Source organism: Selaginella moellendorffii, unplaced genomic scaffold, assembly GCF_000143415.4.
Source record: "Selaginella moellendorffii unplaced genomic scaffold, v1.0 SELMOscaffold_14, whole genome shotgun sequence".
In the NCBI taxonomy this organism is placed as follows: Eukaryota; Viridiplantae; Streptophyta; class Lycopodiopsida; order Selaginellales; family Selaginellaceae; genus Selaginella; species Selaginella moellendorffii.
Window position 1 is genome coordinate 1690778 of NW_003314275.1, and position 18109 is coordinate 1708886.

The window sequence follows — 18109 nt, forward strand, 5'->3', positions numbered from 1 at the left end:
GGCGGCAGGTTTCCGCCGACCGGGATTTGGTCGGCAGAAAAGCAAAGGACACACGTGGCCGGAAAGTAGGCCGACACGCCAACTCCTTGTGGACCGGAATCGAACCCCGTGCCACTAGAAACTTAGAAAATATGGGTGCCGCAACGCGGCGGCGGCCGAGAGCCTCTTTCGCCGCTCACACACGAGCCTCGACGCGAGCTCCCATCCTCTCCCAGCCCCGAGCTCCAGGAGCTCCAAGTTTGGCCTCAGTCGCGTTCGCTTCCTCCATGCTTTTAGATCGAAGTTAACTTCGCTCAGCTCTTTCTTCATCACTTCCACCGCGACTGGAGTTCTCAGATTCGGCGAGGCCATCTGGAGGAAGATGATCCCGACCGAGTACATGTCGAAGAGATCTGGACTGTTTAGCTGCAAGAAGAAGAAGAACGAAGAACACCGCCATGAAAACGTACAAAGAAAAAGTTCTCGACTTACTTGCCAGAGGATCGGAGAGAGCAGTGCGGCGATTGGAGCTGGCGGAGGCCGAGGAGTTTCCTCCGGCATCACGAACAGCTCCGGTGGGCAGTAGTCGGGATCCAGCATGCCTCGCTCGGGCACGTAGTTTTTTCCCACGCGGAGATCGGTGGCAGCACCGAAGTCTATGAACTTGAGCTTGGCCTTGTTGGTCACCACCAGATTCGCAGGCTTGACGTCGCGGTGGACGATCCCAGTAGCGTGCATTTTCTTGAGCGCTACGAGGATCTCTCGCAGTATTTTCCTGATCGTCAACGCCTTGCGTTTGAGTGGATCTTTCTCCCTCGAGCGACCGAGCAAAGGCTCTGCTAGATTCTCTGGAAACCTCCTGTCCTTCATGAAGTCCGCGAGTGTTGAATCTCCCTAGAAAAGATCAACGCTCCTCAGCAAGAACCACAAAAAAAAAGGAGAAAAAAGACACAAAGCTCACCTCGTACTTCCAGACGAGCCATTTACCACCCTCGACAAATTGTCCTCGAGTAGAATCGGCCACAAAGCTCCCGAGAAAATCCGCGCACACATCCGGGGCAGCGCGAGCCATGCGGTAGTTAAACCATTCCTCCATCTCGCCGCTCTCGAGCGCTCCCTCGACGTCCATCTTCACCTGGCAAACTACGAGAAAAGCTTGTAACCAAAGCTCCAAGAGAAGTGAAACGCTCACCTTCTTGAGTGTGACTTTCTGGAACTTCTTGTATCCCTGGTACTCCTCGAGCCGCCGCGAGCGCTTTCCAATCCCTTGCTCTTGCTGGAAATCCTTGGGAAGAATCGCTCCAGCGTAAACTGTGCCAAACGATCCCTCTCCCAGCTTCTGACCCACGACGAAATCGCTTCTCTTGAGACCGCGCCGGCCCAAAGCTCGATCCAGCACGGCCTGGACTGGAGCTAGGAAGTACGCATCCACAGCACCAAGAAAAACTCCCGGCTTGGCAGTGAGGTAAATCCATCCCAGCAGAGATCCCCCCAAAACCCCCACCTGCGAGGTATCGGGGAGCCTGGAAAACGAATCCAAGAGCTCGAGTCCTTGCTGCTTGGCGGAATCATCCTCCAGAACCACATTCTTGATCGCGTCTGTCAATACCTCCGCGATTCCAACGCTGCAAATCGCCACATTCCTGCGCGACGATCGCCCCAGGCCAAAGGATTTGCCCAGCGCCTTGAATCCAAACCCTAGGCTCCCATGGCCGGCGCGGCCAAGAAAGACGCTCCTGGAGCCAATGCTCGTGGAGACGAGCGCCGAGGAGCTGAAATTCCTGTCCGCCATCGCTGGGATCTTTCACATACCTGGGGGTGTCCTTGCGCGAGAGATTCGCAGCTAAGATAAGATGAATACTTGTTTGTGGTGGGCAGTGAATCTTGTGGTTTATTTCGAAGCGGTCTAAATGATTCTCCAATCCAACGGTAACACTTCATTAGGGTTCTTGGAGCCCTAGGATTTGAAAAGGCGCGGGACCGCAGCTACTTCTTACTCAAAGCCAAGAAGAAAAAAGATAACGCTATCGCATTCCATATGTTTGTCTCGCTTTTCTTTCTTTTTCTGTTTTGCGGACATGTTGTTTCAGTTTTTTTTTTTTTTCCAGCTTGAGTTGCTGCAGGAGCTGGTGTACGAGTGACATCAAATGCGAGGTTCGCTCGATGGGAAAACCAATTTTCAAACTCCACTATTTTCTAGGGATCTTGATGCTTATATCCAAGTCTTGTCTCGATTGACAAAACAGATTGGGCATATGTGAGGGAAGCAAGTGTTCTTGAGAGGCACCCAGCTCCAAACTCCGATGGTCACAAGAACCAAATATTCAAGGAGCATAGATCATCCTAATGCGATGCGATGCAGGGGGAATTCGGAAAGAACAGGGGACCTGTCGCTGTGCCAATGATCATCAATGCCGAAGAATCCTTGCATCAAACTTGAAGATCATGAACGCTATCGGTTTTCAACTCTTCTCCGGATGAAGGGTTCGAAAGTTTCCAAGTTTCACGCAAAAGATTCAGATTCTTGTTCGTTTGCCTCTCTTTCTCTTCTTGAATATTTTTTATTTCCTTAAACGATTTTTTCATCTTGAGTTGTGCAGGAAGGAGCTCGTCTATGAGTGACATCAAATGCGAGGTTCGGAAAGCCATCTTCAAACTCATCACTCTTATCTGATAAAGCCAGCTGGACATATGCAAAGGAAGCATGGCCTTGGACACCCCCGAATCAGCTATCGGTTTCAACTCTTTTTCCAGACGAGAGCATATACTTGTTTTCCATGCCGCATGTACAACGGTATGCTCGAAAGCTGGTCGGGAATTCTGGGCACTTCCAACTTGTTCTTGTTTGGCTTGTGTAGGCGTAAGAGACCAGGAAAATTCGCGTATCATATCTTATGAAGGACCAGAGCTCTCCTGTCTGTAAACGTTGGAGATTTGGTGATCTTAGCTCACAAGTCATGAAAGAAGGAGATGAAAATGATAGACGTTATTTCGTGGATTTTCTACCAAAGAATTGATATCCAGGAATAACAAATTGTGTTTCCGCAACACAAGATCTTCTTTCACGAGTAGCAAAGTTTTAAGCTTGTCACCCGGAAGATGAACCGACACCTCATTGTCTCTCCAACCTATGTGTCGCCCACCAGCAATTCTCCGTCCCTGTTCGACTACTGTAAACATTGCACATTGTCCATTCTCTCTCTTCTCCACTTAGCAATTATGATAGAACTAATTCAACAATTAAACTCAATTAGATACCCATTTAAATGATGCAAACTACTTTAGGAACTATGATAGAACTACTTTGACCACTGAATTAAATTAGATACCAATGAAAAAAATACATACTACTTAGCAACTATGATAGAACCATTTCAACTATAGAATTCTATCAAATTCATAAAGTGCATATTACTTATTAACCATTATAAAACCACTTTGACCATAGAATTCAATGCATAATTATCTAAATTTCCAATGCATAAAGTGCAGCCTACTTAAAACTAACTATTGATGTAGACTACTAAATACATGGAAATTAGATAAAGACTTAGAATCTAACTAAGTTATACTTGACAAAAAATTGGTCACTAATTACTTTTCTTGCTAATGAACTCTTGCAATAGAGATATTATTGTAATAGATATGGCAATCAATTTGTTATTGGCAGTTAAAACCTACCCTAGGGGGAGGTACATGTCTTTTTAGGTAAAACTATGAAAAAGACTTCTGTAAAAAGCACATATATGAATAGTTTGAGAAAGACTTAAATCTTGCTAGATTGGAAAGGGATCTATCTAATAAAGAGTGTTATCGAGGTTGAAAAGATTCTTCAAGAGCTTCTCCCATAACAAAAGAACTTGACAATATGGGGGATTTCACATATGAATGGGAATTAAGATATAGAATTGGATGCAAGGTGATAAGAGCTACTCTAGCCTGTATTTGTCCAAAGCCAATTCCTTGCATGCATTGCAATATGGAGTCATTTATGGAACTCTAGTGGATTGATAATAAATGTGTTTTACTATATAAACTGAATTCTTGATATAGTTTTGTTTTGCAGCTTATTGCAAACTAGAGCCTTGGGGGCATCTACTTACATAGAATTATTAATGCTAGTATACGTTTGAAGAGCATATAAAAAATTGTTGCATATGTTGTTTTGTTTGTTTATGTAGGGACACACTATGTCAGAAGTAGGGTTGCCAGTGAACATTCTGAACAACAAACTTGAATCATGTCGAACGTGTTCATAATTTTCTTCAAATGCAAATAAAAACCTAAAGAAACAAAGTAATTTCAACATAACACACAAAACACATTCCACACTAAGCTCAAACCACAATCCACTCACACACCACTCAATCTTTATCCTCTATCACCTCTTCATCATGGTCCTCTTCTTCTTTTTCCTCCTCATCTTCTCCTTCCTCTTCTTCCTCTTTTCATTGTTATCCTCTTTAAGAAGGGGTTTTTCTTCATTTATGTGGTGCTGAATGTCTAAGATCCTTTGCCATTCAGGCTCAATACTTAACTTGTCTAAGTCAATTTCTAACATTTTCATCCCATCTTTCTCCAAGTGATCTAAAAGATTTGTATTTGCCTTGATATGCATAAGCCTCTTTAGATTGGCAAAAAGGAGAGGATTTCTTGCCTTGGATTGAATTGAGTTTTAAATACTCCAATTCCTCTCATATAGAGAGGCACACATACATTAGCTAAGCACATGTAGTGTTACTTTTTTGAGTTCAAGCACACTAATTAATAGGGTATTTTCTTTTGTCATGGCTTCATGCAAGAGGCTTTGCCATAAGTCTCCCTTCTTGGCCTCTAAATATGTTAAACTGCTCATCAAGTTTGCTTTCTAACTCAAGATCTCCTTTAGTGTACAAAGTCATGTACTCTTGCCGCCATGTGACGCTGGCCCTTGCCAAGCAGTCATGCCACCCCCGAGGCTTGCCTCCCTTGGAAGCCTAGAGGAGAAAAGTCAAATTCAAGGCATATGCTGCACCATATAAAATACTATGCATCATATACCATCGACCTTCACCTTTAATCTCTTTATTAATAATGAAGTTCATGATTATATTCACTTTTGCAGCAATCTCCTTTTCTTTACTACCTCCACCAAATCCTTCTATCATTCTTTCAATTGCTTAAAAAATCAAGCCAAAAGTAACTCCCTCCTTGTTTGCTAGACATAGCACATTTAAGATTGGAGCTATTATAGTTAAAAGCTCTTGATATTCAGTCCAAAAGTCCCTAATAGAATCAACATAGAAATTCACTATCTTTATTATGTGATGACCACTTTGAAGCTTCCCACTCTTGACTTACAACCATAAGTATCTGTGAGACACAAATCCCTATGCCTTAAAGTGGAGCCAAAAAGGTGCCACATAATAGTGGTCAAAACAAAAGTCTAACGAGCATAACTGTGAGACACAAAATCCCTAGGCCCCCAAAGTGGAGCTGAAAAGGGTGCCACGTGGTAGTGGCCGAAGCGAAAGCCAAACGAGCATAACATGTTTGGACTAAAAGCTCCGACTTGGAAGGTCGAGAGCGGGAGTGGAACTCCCAACAAAGTGCTCGAGGAGCAAGCACAAGGCAACCAATAAGCAAGGCTCCAAAAAGAACCAAAACATGACACGTGGAAGTGTCTGAGATGGAGTCTAAGGCGGACCCGAGTTGGAGTTTGAGATGGACCCGAAGTGGAGTTCGAAGTGGAGTCCGAGATGGACCTGAAGTGGAGTCTGAAGTGGAGTCCGAGATGGACCCGAAGTGGAGTCCGAAGTGGAGTCTGAGATGGAGTCTGATATGGAGTCCGAGATGGACCCGAAGTGGAGTCTGATATGGAGTCCGAGATGGAGTCCGAGATGTACCCGAAGTGGAGTCCGATATGGAGTCCGATATGGAGTCCGAGATGGAGTCCGAGATGGACCCGAAGTGGAGTCCGATATGGAGTCCGAGATGGAGTCCGAGATGGACCCGAAGTGGAGTCCGAGATGGAGTCCGAGATGGACCCGAGATGGAGTCCGAGATGGAGTCTGAGATGGAACCGAGACCGGGACCGAGACCAAGACCGAGACCGAGTCCGAGTCCGAATCCGGGACCGAGACTGAGTCTGAGTCCGAGTCCGAGTCCGAGTCTGAGTCCGAATACTAATACAGACAGTTGGGTGAAAGCCCAAAGCGATCGTCCCCCAGGGGGGGGGGGGGGGCTGCGGGGGGTTCCAAAAGTATAGCAGGGAGAGTGTGGGGGTTGGAGCCCAATGGAGCCAGTTTGGCCAGGAAAGGCCAGTTTGGCCCAAGAAGGCCAGACCCAGTGTTGGGTGATGAGCTGACCACTGGGAAGTCTAAGACTAGAGTGAACACAGACCGACAAGCGGGGTAGTTTGGTGAAGTGTTCAAGAGCCGGCTCTAGTTCCCCTGGGAGATCGACTGGCCGATGCTCCCAGTCCAAGTGTGGGTGGCACTACCTACTTGGATACTAGGCGTGGCTCAACGGAACCTCGCTCTAAGCCCATGGCTAGAGCACCCAAGGGCGGAAGGCGGGGAGAGTACCCAGGTGGCTCGCGTAAGGCCACGGTGTTCCGAAATGTTGTCCCAAAGGCCCAGACTGTGGAAAGGAAGAGGAGCAGTCCTCTGGGGTAGTGACCAAGGACACAGTCGTGTGGTGAGGAAGTCCCAGAGGACCGTGGGACTTAGTGGTCGGGCCTGTGGGCCTCGATCCAGTGGCAGTGTTGGCGAACACGGCCATGGACGAAAAGGGACTTAGTGGGGACTGGAACGGAGATATTGGGGAAGGCTAATCCTTATGTCGGTGGGCATCCTAAGGATGCTAAGGAGTGGATCTGGGATGATCACTCATGGATGGATGGCCCAGTCTTTGAGTGACGGGATTGGGATGCAGGTGGTGTCAGACCATCGTTGTGACCAAGGTGAATGGGCATGGCCTTAGCATAACAGGCTGATATGTTGGTGGTACCTTGGGGTGGGATCAGACATGTGGAGCACTTGGACCAAGTGCACGAAGTTGAGTGGCGGGGATGCCATTCTCGGGGCTAGTAAGCCCAAGTCCAAAATAGGACTTACGGAGGTTGTGAGTGAGACTCCTCCAAGTGGTCGGAGCGGTTAAGTGACTAAAGTAAAATGGAAAATTTAGTTGCTTACAATAACATATTTGGACCAAAAATTTCGACTCGGAAGTCGAGAGTAGGAATGGAACTCCTAAAGAAGTGCTCGAGGAATGAGTACAAAACAATCAATGAATAAGTCTTTAGAAAAAGACACAAGAAGGACTGACACATGGCAAGTGTTGTGACATGGGGAAGTGTTAGGACTAACTCCAAAATGGAGTCCGAGAAGGAGTTTGAGATGGAGTTTAAGAAGGAGTTTTAGATGGAGTTTGAGAAGGTGTTTGAGATGGAGTTTGAGATGGGGTCTAAGAAGGAGTCCAAGATAGAGTTCAAGATGGAGTTTGAAATGGAGTTCAAGATGAAGTCTGAGATGGCATTCAAGATAAGGACCAAGACCAAGACTGAAACCGAGTCTAAATTTGAGTTTGAGTCTGAGGGCAAAAGCCTAAAGCAATCATCTCCTAGACCCTGGGGGGTTTAGTGAGCTCTAAAAGGATAATAAGGGGGAGGACTTCAATGGAACTAATTTGGCTAGAAAAGGCTAGTGTGACCATAAAAGGCTGTACCTACATGGTGGGTGAGGATATAATTATTGAGGAGTCTAAAGCTAAAGTGAATATAAATAGATAAGTAGGGCAACTTAGTAAAGTGTTCAAGAGTTGGCTTTAACTCTCTCGAGAAGTACTAGAGTGAATATAGACCAACAAGCGGGGTAGCTTGGTGAAGTGTTCAAGAGCTGGCTCTAGTTCCCCTGGGAGATCGAATGATCGATGCTTCCAGTCCAAGTATGGGTGGCACTACCTATTTGGATACCTGGCATGGCTCAATGGAACCTTGCTTTAAGCTTGTGGCTAGAGCACCCAAAGGTGGAAGGCGGGGAAAGTACCCACAAGGCTCGTGTAGGGCCATAGTGTTCTGAAATGTTGTCCCAAAGTCCTGGATGGTGGTAAGGAAGAAAAATAACCCTTTAGTGTAGTGACCAAGGATATGGTCATGTGGTGAGGAAGTCCTAGAAGACAATGGGACTTAGTGGTCGGGTCTGTGGGTCTTGTCCCAGTGGCAATGTTAGCGAACACAGCTAGGGACAATAAAGGGACTTGGTGGGGATTGTAAAAGGGATATTGGGGAAGGGTATTCCCAAGCAACACTATGAGCAATGCCTATGTCACTACTACAAAAGTTTATGTGAGTATCAAGTGTCAACTCGATTCGACAAAATGCGACATAAATATCACACTCTACCAATAGAGACTTACAACACCCAACACCACTAACTTTTGTTCACAACACGAACAAGCTCATGCTACTCTCTTTTTCGACCAATCTCAAAACTAATCCAACACCAAATTATTCAAGGAGCAATAGCAAGGTTTCCTGGAAAAGAATTGAGCATTGCAACTCAAGTCTTCAATAGCAAGTCTAGACAAAATGGTTTAGCGCTTCATCGCTAACCATTCCACAACTTACCACTTGCAAAACCATCATTTCCAACATGCATCAAGATAGGGACTCTTGATTGCATGATGTGAACACGAGCAATGAGTTAGCACCTCGTTACGAATCATCTCTCCAAGAAGAAAAAATGATTTACGTATTTGATCCTTCATCCCTGACGACTCTTTTTTCGGTCTTATCTTTTGACCAAACCTCAAACTTGCTTTCGCACTGCCTTCAGTCCAATCCAAGAAAAGTTTATAAGAGAGCATGGCAATGAGTACTTGAATCAATAGACTCATCCCTATAGTCTTGATTGATCCATTAGTAATCATGCCTAGGAAGGATCCACTAGTGTTGTGCTAAAGAGCTACAAACCAGCCTATTTGTCACTTACAGCAAACCCAGGGAAGGTTTACTTTTACCCATGGTACATGGAACAACTCACGGAACCATTAGAACAACTTATGGAACCACCAATAAGCTAACATTAATCCTGCTAACTCAAAGTGTAACCTTGAGTTGGTAACACGCCTCACTCATAAGCCCAAGTGCAAACTCGTGCAAACGGAACAACTCAATCCCTCTTATGAGCCCAAGAGCAAGCTCACATTATTATGGAACAAAAAGGTAATTAAATCCATACCCAAGGAACATTTGCGAAGCCTTTGCACCCTAACGTGTACCCACTCGGATCATTGTTTTCATCTCTGCATATGCAACGAGACTAGTTGCCCAATCCCATTGAATAGTACTCACTGAGATGTATCCTCTGATACCAAATATAGCGCACGTGGTTTTGACCTTTATCCTATGGTGATTTACCATAGGATAACACCACAAAGTGGAACCTAAACCCTCTTTATCCCATGTGACACATACCATGTGTCCAGCAGTGGAACCCGAGGTTCAGGGCCTTGGGCCACTGAACGAAGGAACAACGCCTAACTCCCAAGCATAGAGCTAAGGAGTGACGAAACCGAACCACGGAGCAACTCTAGAGCATGTAGCCCAAGGAGCGAAGGGACAGGAGCCCATAGCGACTTGGAACAATCCTAGAGCAACCAACATCCTATTGCCAGGACTAGCACGCAAAACAAAGCCAAACAGAGTCTGGCATTATTTTGGCATACCAGTGGCCTAATGTGAGGATATGGGTACTCCACCAGCTAGCATGGTATGGAGTTTGGGCTTAGACCTAAACCAGACGCAGAACAAGGACAAGCATGCAAGCGAGAGCTAGACTATGCCTCAAGTTGGTCAGCCATGCCCAACTTACCCACTATCCCTACTATACATTTGGAACCCCCCATATCCCCTCCCCCTTGAGGAACATATGCTTTGGGCTTTCACCCCAAGCCTCCCTTAGTATCAAGAGTTAGTCTTTGGGACAAGCTTGAAACTTACTAAATATGGAATGATGCTAGATTGTGAATTTGGACACGGGACAAACACCATTGTGTTCAGGCCGATCTCTACATTCTGTAGATATGCAAAATGAGCAAATCTAGACACTTTCCATAATTAGTATTTGGGACCGAATTGAGACTAACATAAGGGGCATGATAGCGAGGGTGTTTAGCAGACACGGTAAGTTATCATCCAGCGATATTGAGGGATTAGTCTCAATATGCGAGGGTTCTTGCCAAGCCAGTGCAAGACAAAGCAAAAGAGAACTAAAAAGCCGAGCCAAGTATACTTGGCCAAATAAACACTTAAGAATTCCATCCTTATGCTCATCCGGCCAAGTACAGATGCTAAGTCCAGTTTATTAACACTTGAACAAAAGGGATTAATAAAGGGTCCAGCAACATCGACCTCCTGCCATCATGGCAGTAAGGAAAAAGTGTCCGTAAGGATTAGCTGACAACTTTCAATACCCAAAGTCACATTCGCGATAGTTCTCCACTTTAGTTTATATATGAACAAGTGGATAGAAAGGGAGACAATAAGGGAATGACTTTAAGATCTTGGGAATAGTAAAAAAAAATTCTTAAAGAGTTGAGGATAATGTTTGATTTAGAAAATTGGCTAATGTGATTATAATAAACAACTATAGTTAGGATCATGGGAATGATAAAAACTCTTAGACAATAAAGGAGTCATAAATCTATACTCAAATAGTTAAAAATAGTGCTTAAGAATTTGAGACTAAATTTGATGACCGTGGGAAGTTAAATACAGATAAGGATATATATCTTTGAAATGGTAGTTGAGGCTACCCTTAATAAATGGTAGAATAATACAAAGAGTTGGGAGTGTACTTAAATGATGAATTGGCATTTTCATGATGTGGAATGACAATTTTAAAGGGTAAAGGTAGCCCACGTGGAACAAGGCATAATCAAGTGTTAAGGTAATACTTGCAAAAATGATCTTTATAAATAAGACATAAATATAAGAAGTTGTATTCAAATGTAATATTACCTTAATGATGTGCAAGTACCTACATCAGAATTAGCCATAAGGCTAAGACCTTATAAATGAATTAATAAAGTCCAAAAGCTGAATAACTCAATAGAGTCAAAGAATGGTCTTAAAGACTTGAATAAAACACTTTTATAATAAGGTATGTTTGGTTTAATCAAGCACTAAGAGGACTATGAGATTGAAGTATGAGAACAGTGAGTACCTTATTGATGGCAAAAAGTGTCATATTGAATTTGTGAAAATGTGCTTATAAAAGAAAATAACTTATGCAAAGAATTATAGGTGAACGATGTATTAACCAATAATTAATATAAAAAATGACAAGTATAGTCTTGGCAAAAGATATAAACACAAGTGAAATGTGTCATGAGGATAAACTTATAAAACCAATAGTATGGAGACACCAAATATTTTAAGGAAAAATGCCTTCGAGATCAAGTTGGTTAGTTCATAAAAACCTTTTGCTAAAAAAATCCTAATGGAATTAGGATTGACATAATATAAGTTGGAAGGCATAAGATTTGTGTGTTTTGATTAAATATTGATGGAAGTATAGAAGCACTAACAATGGGTTATAGAATATACTAACTATGAAACAACTAAGAAAAGGTTTTGGAATAATTGGTTGGAATAGTGAGAATTAACTTCTTAAGGCTTTTTGTTGAGATAAAAAGGAGGTTAGATACATCCCTTAAAGGATAATTTCTTGATGTTCTAATAAGTGCCATAATAGGAAATATTCATTGTCTGAAAAGTTTATTAGTGAAACATATAAACACTGTAAAACACTAAAAAAAAATATGTTTAATATTATGAGGGTATTAAATAAGACCTAAGGGACTAAATGAATAATAAGTGCTATCCAAAGTTGCAAAAAGTTAAAAATGTGAAAAAACCATCTATCCAAAAGTGGATAAAGTCAAAAGGATTTTGACATGATTAGTAACAAACATATAAATACAAGGTGAGCATATCCAAATTGATAAACCACTCTCTAAACCATTGAGTAGATTCATTCCTAAAAATACTTGTTAAAACATAGTAAAAAATGCAAAATTGATATGGACAAACTACAAAATTTCTCATAATTCACAACAAACAGTTTTCAACTTCCCTGCTCATGAGAATATTATGTTACTGTAAATCACATGCTGGTGGAATGCAATACTAAAAAAGGACAACGTTTGTCAAGAGTATGGGCCTTTCAAGATACATATGTGTGTTTCCTCATTGCTTGTCTTTCCAGAGAGTACACAAGCTTTCACCTTTGTTTATTATTCACTCAGTTTGTGGACAACCATCTGGATGCCTCAAGGTGCACTGATGATAACGTGCATCCTGGGGCTGTGCTTGTAACTCGAAGCAGGATTAAATGCAAAATTGGAGAGTAGCAATGGCAACTTTGGCCTCTAACACCACCAACTTCTGCCCTATGCAAACTCAAGGACCTATGACAAAAGTCATGTACGTACTCTGGATGCTTGGATGCCTTTGGAGCTCGATCTGTCTTTTGGTTTTTTTATTCTTTATATTTTATTCTTTTTTTGTTCCCAATAGCCACGTTGTCAAAACTTTTTCTGCCAATTTGTCCAGCAGCAAGCATTCTCGCCCGCTGCACTGACAGAAGCCAAGAGTGGGCATATCTTCGTGGCTCTTCAGAATGCGACGTTCTTCTTGACCTTTATTCGCGTGGAAAGCATGGCAATTTGGCAAACCTAAAAGTACTATCATACTCTGAAGTCTTTCTCCCTTCATTTGGGTTCTAGTTCTAGGTGGCTCTGGATACAATGGCCAATCCATCGGCACCATCTCTAGCAGGGAAATGGAAGCTAGTCCAAGGCCAGACATTCTGGAAAGGCATGCTTGGGACTCCCATGGACGAAACTCTCTGCCAGGAGCTGATCCGCTACGGCCAGCACATCCAATGCGTGGTGGATGGATTCAACGAAGTCACGGCATCTCGCTGGTATGGCCTGTGCATTCACGGCAAGTCACAGCTATTCCACAAGCTCCAGATGGGCAACACCGGCTACACGATACACAAGTACATCTATGGCAGCACCAAAGATACAGATCACATCACCAAGGAGCCCCACACTGCCTGGTCTGGCTACCTGGCCATGTCCAATGACGAAGAAAGCTTGAGGCTGGGACGAAGAGACATCCTCCTTGCGTTTCGGGGCATGGAGCTCACTCGGGAATGGTCGGAGATCGACTCGCTCTTGCCCCTTCCTCGGCTGAATCCAGCCAAACCGTCAGTGGCGGCCGGAAGCCCCTCGCCCGTGTTGGTGTCCGACCATGTATCCACACTCTACACCCATTCCTATCCAGGTGAGGAGTTTGGAAAGACCTCTGCCCGTGATCAGATAGTTTCCACGCTCAGGAGCCTCATTGATGCGAACAGGGACCAAGAATTGGGCATCACGGTAGCCGGCCATAGCCTTGGAGCTTCGCTCGCGACCCTATGTGCCTACGACATTGTCAACGAGAGCGTCAACGCAGCTCCCAATGATAAGCTGATCCCGGTGACCGCATTTGCCCTTGGTGGTCCTCAAGTTGGCAACCATGCGTTCAAGGTGGCGGCAGAAAGGTTGCAGAGCCTCCGAGTCCTCACCGTGGTTAATCCCTTCGATGTGGTTACCAAGCTTCCGGGAAGCACTCTGGGCTACGTATCTCACGTTGGGGTGCTGCTGGAAGTTGTCCACACAGGCTTGACTTATCTGAAGCACAAACCTGATGATCAGGCACTGCATACCTTACAGCTCTATTTGCATCTCGTAGGCAACAGAGTGGAGCCCTTTAAGTATCACCAACTTGAACTTCTGAACAAGTGTGCAGATCTGCTGGCTAACCCAATTGTTCCACCCAAATGGTGGAATACCCGAAGTGTGGACATGGATGTCACCGTAGAAGAGGAAACAGGAAAATTATGTTTCAAGCTGACCAATGTTTCTGCAAATGATCCAGAGTTCAGTTGAGTTAATAATGGACTTTTATGATCAAGCTGCTTTGTATTTTCATTCGACTTAAAAAACATCTCCTGAATCTGAATTTGCAGATTACGTCCATAGTACCTAGCCTGTGCTGCTGCGCTGCTTAAAGTTCCTGTTTCTTCAAACTCTTAGGATAATTTGATTTTTCGTGTATTAAATCCAAACAAAGTGCTAGCAAGATGTTAGTAGGTTAATTGTCAAATTGCCTGCATAAATGGATGTGGCGAAAAAAAGCAAAGCATGGGAGTTTAATCAGATGGACAGCCGGATCTAGCCAATGGCAGCCATCCGATGGGGGTTAGTGGTTATTTAATCGACTCTAATTTACGGTTTGAAGACCATGTAGAATATACTTTGCAGCGTATCCGATAATAATCAATTTCCTTTTCCAGAAATTGAGTGCCCACTTTTAAACCTTTTTAATAGTGAATCAATTTTATTTTATGTGTTTGTAATAGGATTTTGTAGATATATAGACCTTGACTTCTGGGATACTTTGAGGAAACATATGCTTACAGTTACTTCCTCAATTCTTCTTTTGATCCAGTTAAAGTGGAACACAACAATTACTTAATTTTGATACTATTCCAACTTGTTGGCGCAACACCACAAGGAGGTCACTCTCTAATTCATCACTAGAAGCTGGAGGGCAGGCACGTTTCACGATTGGAATTGTGTTGGCTCTATCTTACTTCGATCAAGCTTGTCACCAGGAAGTTTTCCACTTTCACGAGTCTTCTGCATCTCTGGCCAGCAAAAGTTTTCTCTCTATCTAATGCTGTTTTGAATCTTGTGGTGCCGTGCCCTTGTGAATGAGCGTTAATCGGTCACACACGTGCTTCACGGGGCATCGACAAGCTTGGCTGTACGTCACAGCCACAAGAGCAGGAGGCATGGGGAATGGCAGGCACTACTGGATGTGATTGGACAACAACTTTTCCTAATTGTGTTAGCTCTATCTTAAATCGATCAAACATGTGACCAGTCTGTCAAAGGGCTCCACTATCAAGAAATCTTTGGAAATCTTTCCACTTCTGGCAAAATGTTTTTCTTGTTTTGGAAGTCAGAAACACTGACTTCCACAGCGTCAGTTGTTCACGCATATGCTTCACGGGCACAGGAAACAAAGTCATGTAGATAATTCAAGCGTAGAGCTCCAGTGGAACACACGCAAGGCCACCATTCTTGTCAACCGGAGCAGCTTGAAGAGGCCGAGGAGCAAGTGAAGTGCTCTGAGCCACCATTGCTCGATTCTCGTCAGTGACCAGCTCTGTTCAAACGGTTAAATGGTTCGCCAGGGGTAATTTCTGCAGAAAAATCATAGTGACGTTTCTCCAGAAATGCTTCTACTTGTACTTAAATGTCATTTCGAACTTCTTGCTTTCCACCCTAGTGTCGTCATGAGTAGCCCTATCAGCTTTGTACCAGCGTCAATGACTAACACCAACAACTGACACAAACGACTAACACCAACAAGTGACCCGTTTGTGTACCGATAAGTTGAATGTACCATAATCCATGAGATATCCACCTATCCTTGAAGAGCTAAACAAATTAAAATGAATTAAAACGACATAAATACATGTTCAGGAAATGGTGGATCAAGGTACTCACATCTGAAGAAACTGTATGCATTAGTTTCGAGCAAGCCATGGGAGTAACTATATTTACATTAAATATTTACTGTACATATTATAAATTTTGTATGTATATTTATATATTTACAATATGAAGATGACCGATCTGTTCTGCTTAGCTGCAAGAGGAAGAACAACCATGAAAACATACAAAGAAAAAGTTCTCGACTTACATGCGAGAGGATTGGAGAGAGCAGCACGGCGATGGGAGCTGGCGGAGGCCGAGGAGTTTCCTCCGGCATCACGAACAGCTCCGGCGGGAAGTGGTCGGGATCCAGCATCCCTCGCTCGGGCACATAATTTCTTCCCACGCGGAGATCAGACCGAAGTCTATGAACTTGAGCTCCGCCTTGTTGGTCACCACCAGATTCGCCGGCCTGACGTCGCGGTGGACGATCCCAGTAGCGTGCATTTTCTTGAGCGCGGCAAGGATCTCTCGCAGTATTCTCCTGATCATCAACGCCTTGCGTTTGAGTGGATCTTTCTCCCTCGAGCGACCGAGCAAAGGCTCTGCTAGATTCTTTGGAAACCTCCTGTCCTTCATGAAGTCCGCGAGAGTTGAATCTCCCTAGAAAAGATCAACTCTCCTCAGAAAGAACAACAAAAAGAAAAAGAGAGAAAAAACACGAAGCTCACCTCGTACTTCCAGACGAGCAATTTACCACCCTCGACAAATCGTCCTCGAGTAGAATCGGCCACAAAGCTCCCGAGAAAATCCGCGCACACGTCCAGGGCAGCGCGAGCCATGCGATAGTTACACCCTTCCTCCATCTCTCCGCTCTCGAGCGCTCCCTCGACGTCCATCTTCACCTGGCAAACTGTGAGAAAAGCTTGTAACCAAAGCTCCAAGAGAAGAGAAACGCTCACCTTCTTGAGTGTGACTTTCTGGAACCCCTGGTGCTCCTCGAGCCGCCGCGAGCGCTTTCCAATCCCTTGCTCTTGATGAAAATCCTTGGGAAGAATTGCTCCAGCGTAAACTGTGCCAAACGATCCCTCTCCCAGCTTCTGACCCATGACGAAATCGCTTCTCTTGAGACCGCGCCCCAGAGCTCGATCCATGGACTGGAACTAGGAAGTACGCATCCATAGCACCGAAAAACTCCCGGCTTGGCAGTGAGGTAAATCCATTCCATCACAGCAGCGATCCTCCCAAAACCCCCACCTGCGAGCTATCGGGGAGCCTGGAAAACGAATCCAAGAGCTCAAGTCCTTTGCGGCATCGTCCTCCTGCACCACATTCTTGATCGCATCTGTTGATACCTCCGCGATTCCAATGCTGCAAATCGCCACATTCCTGCGCGACGATCGCCCCAGGCCAAAGGATTCAGCGCCTTGAATCCAAACCCTAGGCTCCTGCGGCCAAGCAGGAGCCTGGTGGAGAGCAGCGCCGAGCAGCGCCGAGGAGCTGAAATTCCTGTCCGCCATCGTTGAGATCTTTCACATACCTGGGGGTGAGATCCGCAGCTAAGATAAGATTTGTGGTGGGCTCGAAGCGCTCTAAATGATTCTCCAATCCAATGTTTCGTTCTCACTTCATTAGGGTTCTTGGAGCCCTAGGATTTGAAAAGGCGCGCGACCGCAGCTACTTCTACGGGCATAGATTGGGCAGGGTGTAATATTACTCAAAACCAAGAAAAAAAAGGAGAAAGCTGCCATGTTTGCTTTTCTTTCTTTTCCTGTTTCATTGTTTTTTTTTTTTTTTTCCACCTTGAGTTGCTGCAGGAGCTGGTGTGCCAGTGATCAAATGCCAGGTTCGCTCGATTAAAAAAACTCCACTCTTCTGTTTTGATGCTTATCTCCAACTCTTGTCTCGAGTGACAAAACAGATGTTCTTGAGAGGCACCACCACGCAGATCATGAACGCTATTCAAAGCTTTACTTGTAGATAGTTTCATACCACTTGCTTGTCGATAGTTTCCAAGTTAAGATCCAGGCAAGTTTTCATTTTTGTTCGTTTTGCTCTCTTTTTCTTCTTGAATGTTATTTTTCTTTTTTTAAACGTTTTTTCATCTTGAGTTGCTGCAGGAAGGAGCACGTCTACGAGTGGCATCAAATGCGAGGTTCGGAAAGCCTTCTTCAAACTCTTCACTCTTATCTGATGAAGCCGGTTGGACATATGCAAAGGAAGCATGGCTTGGACACCCCCGGATCAAGCTATCGGTTTCAACTCCCTTTCCGGATGAGAGCATTTACTTGTTTTCCATGCGGCTGTACAACGGTATGCTCGAAAGCTGGTCGGGAATTCTGGGCACTTCCAACTTATTTTTGTTGGGCTTGTGTAAAGAGACCAGGAAAATTCGCGTATCGTATCTTATGAAGGACCAGCACTCTCCCGTCTGTAAACGTTGGAGATTTGGCAATCTTAGCTCACAAGTATAAAGAAGTGAGGAAAGGAAAATGCTAGACGTTATTTCGTGGACTTTCTGCCAAAAGAATTGACATCCAGGAACACCACAGGTTCTAATATTTCTTAATTGTGTTTACACCAGTAGCAA

General features: G+C 44.3%; 2 protein-coding genes and 1 pseudogene across 2 annotated transcripts; 1 reads left to right on the forward strand and 2 right to left on the reverse strand.

Annotated features, from left to right (window-relative positions):
* Window positions 1–83: 83 nt before the first annotated feature.
* On the reverse strand, window positions 84–1902 carry LOC9632461 (serine/threonine-protein kinase STN8, chloroplastic). The gene is made up of 4 exons (XM_002970505.2): window positions 1172–1902; window positions 941–1114; window positions 472–873; window positions 84–405 (listed from the first exon to the last, which is right to left on the reverse strand). Exons 1-4 carry the CDS (start codon window positions 1769–1771, stop codon window positions 115–117), a joined length of 1467 nt encoding a protein of 488 aa, XP_002970551.1. The 5' UTR covers window positions 1772–1902; the 3' UTR covers window positions 84–114.
* A 10869-nt stretch (window positions 1903–12771) lies between these two features.
* LOC9632462 (phospholipase A1-Igamma1, chloroplastic) lies at window positions 12772–13962 on the forward strand. The gene has a single exon (XM_002970275.2). The coding sequence runs from the start codon at window positions 12772–12774 to the stop codon at window positions 13960–13962; it is 1191 nt and encodes a 396-aa protein (XP_002970321.2).
* Window positions 13963–15637: 1675 nt separating this feature from the next.
* Window positions 15638–17039, reverse strand: LOC9631761 (annotated as a pseudogene).
* Window positions 17040–18109: the final 1070 nt, after the last annotated feature.